Source organism: Carlito syrichta, unplaced genomic scaffold (assembly GCF_000164805.1).
Source record: "Carlito syrichta isolate Samal-C Ts95f unplaced genomic scaffold, Tarsius_syrichta-2.0.1 Scaffold120558, whole genome shotgun sequence".
In the NCBI taxonomy this organism is placed as follows: Eukaryota; Metazoa; Chordata; class Mammalia; order Primates; family Tarsiidae; genus Carlito; species Carlito syrichta.
In genome coordinates this window covers 121,475-131,565 of record NW_007064654.1, presented here as the reverse complement: position 1 = coordinate 131,565, position 10,091 = coordinate 121,475, and the positions used below count along the sequence as shown (strand labels likewise).

The 10,091-nt window shown below is 59.5% G+C and overlaps 1 protein-coding gene across 2 annotated transcripts in view; it reads left to right on the top strand.

Annotated features, from left to right (window-relative positions):
* The window catches only part of AMOTL2 (angiomotin like 2), a 17,511-nt gene that overhangs the window by 848 nt on the left and 6,572 nt on the right, over positions 1 to 10,091 (top strand). Inside the window, exons 1-5 of one of the 2 annotated variants that reach the window (XM_021707593.1) lie at positions 8 to 71; positions 3,008 to 3,290; positions 4,264 to 4,408; positions 5,327 to 5,419; positions 9,969 to 10,091. The exon at positions 9,969 to 10,091 is cut by the window's right edge and continues 191 nt beyond it. In XM_021707593.1, coding sequence (XP_021563268.1) covers positions 3,210 to 3,290; positions 4,264 to 4,408; positions 5,327 to 5,419; positions 9,969 to 10,091 — 442 coding nt within the window. In that variant the 5' untranslated portion in view covers positions 8 to 71; positions 3,008 to 3,209. Of the gene's footprint in view, positions 1 to 7; positions 72 to 3,007; positions 3,291 to 4,263; positions 4,409 to 5,326; positions 5,420 to 9,968 lie in introns of those variants that run through there. The other variant, XM_021707592.1, reaches the window with a different exon arrangement.

The following is a 10,091-nucleotide window of genomic DNA, read 5'->3' as shown; positions in this document are numbered from 1 at the left end:
CCCGCCCCTGCTGCCCCCGCCCCGCGCCGCCGGGCCCGCGGCAGCCCCCACTTCCAGCATGCGGAAGTCAGGTAACTCCCCGGCATGGGGCTCACAGGCTCTTGGCTTTCTTCCCGTGCTGATCTCCAGGACACCTTTTGTCAGAGCTGGCACGGTCCCCGCCCCACCTCCACCTTCCTGGGGGAGAGCTCATGCCTGGGGCGGAGGGAGGGACTTAGCTGAGGTCCCTAAGAAGCTGGTGACTGCCCCTTGCCTTAACTCTGAGCTAGACACCATTGTTGCTCCAGCGTTCAAGGAACCGGGGCTCCCAGAGGTTGTGACTTGCAGGGAGGGTTAAAGGTTAGATTTCAGAAAGAATTTCCTAAAGATAAGGTTAGGAATCATTGCCAACCCGCTTCCAAATATAGCAGGAAGAAGGCAGGACCTCCTTCTCTGCTCTGGAAGTTTTGGGGGATTTTGGGGGGGGGGTTTGAGTTGGCGTCTCACTCTGTCGCCCAGACTGGAGTGCAGTGGCACGCTCCCGGCCACCGCAGCCTCGACCTGCTGGGCTCCGGTGATCCTTCCGCCTCAGCCTTCCACGTAGCTGGAGCTACAGGCGCGCGCTACCACACCCGGCTGATGTTTGATTTGTTGTAGAGACGAGGTCTCGCCAAGTTGCCCGGGCGGGTCTCGAACCCGTGGGCTCAGGCAATCCACTCGCCTCAGCCTCCCAAGCGCTAGGATGACAGACTGAGCCACCGAGCCCGGCCGCTCTGGAAGTTTTTTAAGCAAATGTGGACAGCCTGTTTTCTCTGATTCTGGGGAGGCATTCCTAACTGGAGACTGGAAAGACCAGGCGGACCCCTTAGAGACCCCTCTCTCGCCTGCACCAGGGCAGGGACTGCCCGTCTCTGCTGTTCATTTTCTTTCCTGGTTTTCCATGTGCCTGCAGCCTGTAATGGGAGAGGATTGTGGGTCCAGGCAAGCTCAGGAGAAGCTGCTGGTCAGGTTAGGGACCTGGAGGCTGATTGTGAGTGTGCAGAGAAGCCACAGGTGTGCAGAAATGCTGGTTCCTAGAAACCTTGGCCTTGGCCTTCTCGCTCAGAGAAGCTGACTGAGCCAACATTGCTTGTCCTTGCTGCATCTCTCCCTCCCCACGGGTATCCGGGAGACCCCACCAGAGGGGCCCGAGGACTTGAGACCCTCCCTCCGTGGCCCCAGGTCGAAGTCTGGCTCTCTCCAGGCCTGCTGAGACTCCGTGTAGTCACCCGCGTTCCCACCATTTGGCCTTTCCCGGGAAAGACGCCTGTCCCTGCTCTCGAGAAACCAGTGACGCGATGACATTGGTATGGAGGAGCCAGAGAACGGAGCCTCCCGACTCCCACCTTATCTGCCTTCTCAGGGCTAGGTCGGGAAGAATGTCGGAAGCTGAGTCGTGGTTTCTTCTCTTGGGCCAGCCTTACTGAACCCTGTCAGGAAAAGATAATCATTGTGGCAAGGAAGCAGACTGTTCACAGGAGAACAAAAAAGCTGGGGGCGGGGGTCCAGGGAGGGAAAGCAAGTATGAAGGGAAAAGAGCCGCTATTTTTTCTTGGAGCTAAGTCATTTCCAAAGAATGCCAGTTGTGTCTGTCTGGCTCCGTGCGGCGGGGAGCATGTTCTTGAAGCAACCCGGAGCACGGCCACACTTAGCAGTGGAGAGAGAGTCTGGACACGCCCGCGGGGACCCTCTGCCCAGCTCTTACTGGAAGCCCTACCTGGGGTCGGAGGAGAAAGACATCCTCCCAGCCTCTCAGCTGATTGGAGGAAGGTCATTCGTTGAGAACTAGGGGTGGATCTCTCTTTTAGCCTAGGGTCCTCCAGAGAGCTGGGGAGCGGGAGGCTTCAGGAGAGGGGTGAGAGAGTTGCGTGCTGAGGTGATGGGCCCAGCAGCGGAATGAAATGGTAGGGCTTCTGGGACTTGGGAAATTCTCTGTGCAATGAAGGCAGTCACAGAGCCCCCAAAAGGCCCTTGGATTCCCCGTTCCTCTTGTGCAAGTCTGTTCCAAGCAAGCCTTTCCCTCAGCACGCCTGAAGGTGATGACACATCAGTGCCAGTGGCCGGTAGAACACTGTCCCCCAAACTCAGCTACCGCGGTCGTCCAAAGGTGGTGCCTGCGCCCAAGCAAACCCAGGGTTTGGGTCACATTTATTCCTTCAACTGAAAGTAGTAAGCTCAGGTCCTCTTAGGAGGGGCGCAGGCCAGGCCGTCCTGGGAGTGCCCGCTGCCTGCCCAGCCCTCCGCCGGGCCTTTCGTGCTGTGGTCCTCGCCAACCCGGGGAGGCTGGAGACCCTCGTATGAGGTAGAGGAAGACCCCACCTGTGGGGCTGAGGCACTCGCCCAAGGTTCAGCAGCTAGAACCGGAATTTGAACCCCCATTGGCCTGACTCTCACCTTGACATCCGTTTCACTGCTCTAACCTTAACCGGAGTCTTCACCTGAGCAGGGGGTGACAGGGCCTGAAATAGGGGGGGACGCTTGAGTGTGCTGCTTTGGCAGTCCTAAAACTGGCGGCTTAGAGTGGACACGGAGCCGTTGCTGGGGCCCAGTCTCCGAGTGGCCCCAGGCCTGGAAGCCGGGGTGCCCACTCATCGTTGATGTGGCCTCCAGGCCCAAAGAGGACCTTCTGTTGACTAGAAGTGCCAGCATGCCTGATTTTAAGATGCCATATTTCAGCAGTCGTCTCCTGGGAGGCCCAGGATTGTTCAGGCTGATCCCCGAGGCCTTAGCCACCACGAGGCTAGGCACAAGACAAGCGTCCTGCCGTGAATGCCCTCCGGTCCTGCTGCCCGGCCCTGAGAGCCTCAGACAGACACCATCTGGAAAGGGCCATTCTCCACGGGTCCCTGTCTGCCCCTGGGGAGGCTGAGTAGTGGTCACTTGAATCGTTTCATGATCGCGAGGCTTGCCAGTGTGCCCAGAAGGGGGCTGGGCTGGGGAGGGAGCCGTAGAGCCTGGCGGTCTCTGGCACCGTCTCCTCTGTCCACAGGATCCTGCAGTCCCAGGTGCCCCCCGTGTTCCTCCAGCACCAGCAGTACCAGTACCTGCAGCAGCCCCAGGAGTACCCTCTGCCCCCACATCCGTCTGCTCTCGGCCATGGCCCCCTGAGCTCCCTCAGTCCGCCCGGGGCGGAGGGGCCGGGGAGTGCCCAGGCCTCCTCGGCCGCCGCGGGCAGCGCCCACCTGGCCCAGATGGAGACCCTGCTGAGGGAGAATGCCAGGCTGCAGAGGGAGCTGGAGAGCTCTGCAGAGAAGGCTGGCCGCATTGAGAAGGTAGGCCCGGTGGGGGCCTCGGCCGGGGGAAGGTGGGTGGCCCGGGGAGGCCCAGGAGCTTGGAAGCCTGTGTCCGGCTGGAGTTCCCCCCAGCCCTCTGTCCTCCACCTCCCTCACCCCTCAGGCACCCCCCGAGCCGGCTGCGACAGCTGGGGAACAGCCGAGGGGTGGCGGAGCAAACTCGGAGCACGAGCAGTTGCTGGCCAGGGGTGATTAGAAAGAGCCCATTCACCAGCTCGCTGCAGACTCGCACCCTTGCCCTGCACACACCCCCTCTTGTGGACACCTCCCACAGAGAGGCCTTTGTGTCCCCCACACAACAGCAAGTCTGTTCCAAGCCAGCCCCGGCCAACCAGGAAGCCCCTCCTCTTGGAAAAAACCGAGCGACGTGCTGGAATCGCAGGCCAGCCGGGAGCACGTGCGGAACCTGCCGGCAGCCAAGAGGGAGGGGCGGCCGGGGCCAGGCTGGCCTCTGGGTGGGTGGCTGGCTGGCACTGGAGGAGCAGAGGCTCAGGCCAGGGCGGATGGGACCTGGGTTTGGTGCCTGCCTTCTCGGTGAAGGCTTTCCAGTTCTGTGCTAAGGTTAGACTTCGGCAGGTGGCCTCAAGCCTCCCGTGACTGTCCTGTGGTGTCCCAGGGAAGTCAAGCCGGCCAGGACACGGCTGAAGCCTTTTGTGCCCACGCCTGGCTCCCTGTGCTCAGATTTCTTGGCCAAAGCCAGCCAGAAGTAGAATGCTGCTTTCCTACCTGGCCCTGGCCCTTGGGGCAGCTGATGGGCCCTTGTTCGCTGGTCCTGGTAGTCTGGTCCACCTCGGGAGGCTACAAGCCTCTGACCCTCCCGCCAGAGCCAAGCGCCCTGTCTGCTCCTGCCTGTGTCCTCCATTTCTCTCTCTTCTGCCGGAGAGTAGCGACCATCCTGGGTCACCCTCTGGGAGCCTGCCCCTCCTTCAGCTTGGCTGTCTTCCTCTTGTAGCTGGAAAGCGAAATCCAGCGACTCTCTGAGGCCCACGAGAGCCTGACCAGGGCCTCTTCCAAGCGTGAGGCCCTGGAGAAGACCATGCGGAACAAGATGGACAGTGAAATGAGGAGACTGCAGGACTTCAACCGGGACCTTAGAGGTGAGAGCAGGGCACACTGTGAGAGGATAGGAGTGATGGGGGAGGGCATGGTGCCTCTGCTCCGGGAGGAAATTCAGACTGAGTTTTTCATTTTTGAGTCAGAGTCTCACTCTGTCACCCAGGCTGGAGTACAGTGGCATGCTCACGCCACCGCAGCCTCGACCTGCTGGGCTCAGGCGATCCTTCTGCCTCAGCCTTCCAAGTAGCTAGAACCACAGGCATGTGCCACCATGCCCAGCTAATTTTTGATTTATTGTAGAGACAAGGTCTCACGTTGTCTCAGGCTGGTCTCGGCCCCCTGAGTTCAGGCAATCCGCGTGCTTCCGCCTCCCAAAGTGCTTAGAGCCAACGCACCGGGCTCAGATTCTCTGTTAAATAAGTATAAATTGACTTGGAAGGGTCCAGGCTGAAACATCTTGGGGCCACCCTGGTGGAGACATGCTTGTCTCTATTCCGGACCCAGAATCCGCCCCACAGAGCTCCCTGACGTGGTCCAGCATGTGGCTCTTTTTTTTTTTTTGAGTTGGAGTCTCACTCTGTCGCCCAGACTGGAGTGCAGTGGCCGCTCCCGGCCACCGCAGCCTCGACCTGCTGGGCTCCGGCGGCCCTTCCGCCTCAGCCTTCCGAGTAGCTGGAACTACAGGCGCGCGCTACCACACCCGGCTAATTTTCTGATTTATTGTAGAGATGAGGTTTCACCAAGTTGGCCAGGCGGGTCTCGAACCCGTGGGCTCAGGCACAGCAGATGGCTCTTAATGGAGGATGCTCCCTCCTCACTGGGCCCTGAGCCGAGCTGGGGCTTCTCTGGACGTCCAGGCCTAGCTTGGAGGGTGCAGTCCCACAGATAGGACCTCAGGGAAAACCCCAGGGCGGCAGCTTCACGTGACACCAAAATGTCTATTCTTTCGTTTAAAACAGAGAGATTGGAGTCTGCAAACCGCCGTCTGGCAAGCAGGACGCAGGAGGCCCAGGCCGGCAGCCAGGACATGGTGGCCAAGCTGCTTGCTCAGAGTGAGTACAGGGTCCCACTGGGAAGCCTGGCCAGGTATGCAGATGGTGGGACCACTGCAGTCCTGCAGTGCATGGAGGGTTGGCCCTCCACTTTGTAAAGTGGTACTCTGGGCACAGGTCTACTGAGTGCCTACTGCACACCTAAAACTAGACTGGGTCTGGGACTGGGACTGGGTCTGGCTTCCAGAGAACTAAATCCGCTGGACAGGGTGGCTCACACCTGTAACCCCAGCACTTTGGGAGGCGGAGGCGAGAGGACTGCCTGAGTCCAGAGCTCAAGATCAGCCTGGGCAACTTGGCGAGACCTCGTCTCTACAATAAATCAAAAAATGAGCCTGACATGGTGGCACATGCCCATAGCTTCAGCTACTTGGAAGGCTGAGGTGGAGGAATCACCTGAGCCCAACAGGCCGAGGCTGTGGTGGCTGTGAGCGTGCCACTGCACTTCAGCCTGGGCAACAGAGTGAGACTCCTACTCAAAGAAAAAAGAATTAAATCCGATTCTGTATCTCTTGGGAAGACCAGACCAACTGATACCAAGAGGGAAAGCTGGGAGCAGTGGCTTGCCGGGCGGTGGTGCTGGCCATCAACACAAGTTGGTCAGAAGCGGAGGTGTATCGGACAGTGGCAGGGCAGGGTAGCCCTGGAGACGGGCAGGGTGGAGGAGACGAAGGAGTCTGAGAGATTCCCCAGAGTTCCTGGCAACAGAAAGGTGGAGGGTTCCTGGGGGCATGTGAGAAGCTGGAGAGAAGGTGAGCTGGGCCACAATATGGCAGCCTGACGGCAAACAATGGGGGCCCAGAGCTTAACCAACAGGTGCATTCCAAACGGGTTCTGGGCAGGCACGGTGGCTCACGCCTGTAACCCCAGAACTGGGGAAGTCCGAGGCAGGAAGGATCCCTTGACCCAGTCATTGAAGACCAGCCTGGGCAACATAGTGAGACCCTGTCTCTACAGAAAGAAATCTGTTTTAATGGGCCGGGCGGGGTGGCATGCACTTTAGTCCCAGCTACTTGGGAGGCTTAGGTGGGAGGATCACTCAAACCCAGAAGTTCAAGGCTGCAGTAAGCTGTGATCACACCACTGCACTCCAGCCTGGACGACAAAGACGACCCTGTCTCTAAATAAATATAAAGGGAAGGCTGGCGCATAGCAAGAAGGAAAGCTGTTTTAGAGAGGCTTCTCTCTAAAGGGTGTGATTCAGGCATCCCTGAAGGGACGATAAGTTCATTGACTAGTCCATTCACTTATTTATTCATCTGTCAAGAGAAGGTGCCACTTCCCACTACTCAAGAGAACAAAGGTGTTCCGTGGTCCTAGAGACTAGTGACCAGGTCCCCGGGGTCCAAGGAGAGGCTCTTTGGGGATGCCAGGAGCCCAGGAGCAAGGATGGCTCGAGGGAGCTGCATGGGGGGGGGGGCGGCCAAGGGAGGGCTAAGCTGGCAGCGGGAGAAATGGCACGGGAAGGAGAGGGTCAAGGAACTCTGCTGTGGGTGTCACAGCAGGTGGGGGGGAAGGTCTGGCGATGAGGAGCAGCCTGAAGACTAAGCTCTCGCAGCACCCCTTTCCAGGGGGGGTCAAAGCACAGAGAAGAGGGCAGAGGCAGGAGGTGGGCCACGTTGTTCTGGCTGGACGGGATGAGGTGGCGGAGGCCAGGGTCTCTGGAGCGAGGGAGGAAGGGGTGGGGACCGCCCTGGGGCTTGCCCTTGGGAATCGGGGAGGAGGGGGTGTCCATGGAGCAGGGGGGACCTTTTAGAGCCTGGCTCTGCCGGAGAAAGGAAGTCAGGGGGCGGGTTTCTGGGAGCTTGCAGAGGGTGGGGGGGTGAGGAGGGAGGTGTTTCCGCTCCCCGGGGAGCGGCCCAGCGCCAGGCTGTTCTTGGCTCCTTGCTGGAGCCATTAATCTTGCAGCCGCGGGTGACCTGGATGCCTGGCATTCCAGAGCCACTGGCTGTTCCGCTCCGGGCCGCCCCCCCATCCCCCCGCCGCTGCCTCCCATGCACACAGCACCGCTTTGGGAAGAGGGAGCACGGACACCAAGGGAGACTGGGACGTCCCCCTGCCCCCTCCGCGCCTCCCCTGCCTTCCTGCCCTCTCCCACCCCCACCCGGGCGGGCTTCTTGCCGGGGAGCTCTCCTCTCTGAGAACCCCACAGGCCCCTGGTTTCATCGGGGTCCTCGTGGCTGGGGATGACCAGGGCCTGAAGCCTCCCAGCCCCGCCAGGGCCTCAGGGGGTGGACAGGGCTGCAGGGAGTTTCTGGAAGCAGAAGGCTGGGTCCACGGACCCCTCCTCCCCGAGGGAGGGGAAACCAGACCCATTCTTTCTTGCCCCTTAATAGCCGTTTTAAAGGACTGCGGGTAATAGGCGGAATTCTCGGGGAAGATGTCTCTTAGGTTGGCCGGTCCTCAGTCTGCACTAGGGAGGCGTGGCCACTATCACAGTGCCATCAATTTTTTTTCCTCCTAGGCAACCCATACGGCCCCCAGCCCCTTGGGGCAGACCCTGCCCATCCTGGGAATCTGGCTCTGCCCCCTTGGGCATGTTTTTTTCCTTCTCCAGCCTCAGGGTCTCCTCCCAGAGTCATGCCAAGGCTAGGATGAGATGTAAGCCTTGCATACCCTGTAAGCCGGGGGGCTCGGCGATCCTACATGGGGGAGGCTCTGAGCCCAGACCTCTCTGCCCATCACCCCACTCACAGAATGCTAAACCATCTCAGAGTACAAACAGATGAATTTCGATAATATTGGCCTTCCCATCTTTCTCTTCCACGCCAGGGAAGGAGGCCAGTCTAGGCTCAGTCTTCAAAAATCCACAGTGAGCCAAGAGCTGACCCGTGTCCTCCCTGCCCTGCCCCAGGGCCCTGAGTAAATGAGTCCTCCCTCCTGCAGGCCAGGGTCCCAAGCCTTCCCTCTTTTATTCCAGAACTTGCACTGTCCTGTCTGATGGGTCCTTAGCCACACGTGGCCCCAAGACGGAAATTAATGGGAGCCAAATGAAATTAAAAACTCAGGTCCCCCCATCTCACCAGCCACGTTTCCAGTGTTCAGTGACCCCGTGTGCCGCTGAATCAGACCGCTGCTCTAGAGACGGTGGCTTTGGGTTCATTAAGTGGCCCCACAGCCCTGGCTGTCCCGAGGGGCAGGTGTGTGTCTCGGCAACTTGGTGGAGGTCTCTGAGCAGAGTTTCCCTGGGATGGTTTAAAAGTCAGGGTAGCAGGACTGTCAGACACAAATCTTTGGACCTGAGTCATTTTCATTGTGCTGCAGAATTTTTCCTGAGCCTGGCTGCCCACATCTCAGGGGTCTCCACGGATGGAAATGTGGCCCTAACAGGAGAGGCCTGGTTCCCAGAAGGAGCCCCGGGGCCCACTTTGGGTGCCCGTAGGTGCAAACACCTCACGGCACAGCCAGAAGCAGCCTGGGGCTGTGGAATCAGGCCAGCTTGGGATCCCGCTTGGCAGACCGCTCACCTCCTGTGTTGCCTCCCCTGTAAGTTGGGGGTCACACACCCCACCTAATGCCTGGCTCATAGCACAGCACACGTGGTTCTCGATTCCCCTCCTTCCTTCTCCCCCTTGAGTGATGACCAGGGCACAGCCTACCTGAGCCTGCAGGTGTTTTTTTCTGTAAATGGGCGTCATAGTTGTCCTCGCAAAGTTCAAGGGAAATTGTGAAGGTGTTTCGGAAGTGGTGATATCTCAGCCAGGCGGGGTGTCTCCCACTAACACCCAGCACTTAGGGAAGTGGAAGCGAGAGGATTGCCTGAGCCCAGGGGTTTGAGACCAGCCTAGAAAACTTGGCAAGACCTCACCTCTACAATAAATAAAAAAAAGTTAGCCGGGCATGGTGGCATGTTCCTGTGATTTCAGCTATTTGGGAGGCTGAAGTGGAAGGATCACTTGAGCCCAGCAGTGAGAGTGCCACTGCACTGGTGCCTGGGCGACAGAGTGAGACTCCAACTCAAAAAAAGAAAGAACAGGCCGGGCGCGGTGGCTCACGCCTATAATCCCAGCACTTTGGGAGGCCAAGGTGAGTGGATTGCCTGAGCCCAGGGGTTCGAGACCCACCTGGGCAACTTAGCGAGACCTCGCCTCTACAATGAATCCAAAAAATTAACCGGGCATGGTGGCACACACCTGTAGCCCCAGCTACTTGGAAGGCTGAGGCGGAAGGATCGCTTGAGCCCAGCAGGTCGAGGCTGCAGTGGCCATGAGCGTGCCACTGCACTCCAGCCTGGGCCACAAAGTGAGACTCTGACTCCAAAAAAGAAAACAGAAACGGTGGCACGTGGCACAAGCAGACAGTGTTTGGGGCTGCCTGGTGACAGCGCCGTGTCCCAGTAGAGCGGCAGCCTAGCCCGGTTGTTACCCTCAGGGTCCCAGGGTTGGGCTTTGCCCTTTGCCCCTGACTTAACCTAGCCTCAGTTTGCTCTGCCGTGCCAGGGGGTTCCCACCGGCCCCCAACTCCCGGAGTTGCCGAGGGGATGAGAAGCGGCGGGGCCAGCCAGGGCCGCCGTCCGTCCCTGATGGAGCTCCCGGCCCGCTCCCCGCAGGCTACGAGCAGCAGCAGGAGCAGGAGAAGCTGGAGCGAGAGATGGCCCTGCTGCGCGGCGCCATCGAGGACCAGCGGCGGCGCGCCGAGCTGCTGGAGCAGGCTCTGGGCAATGCCCAGGGCC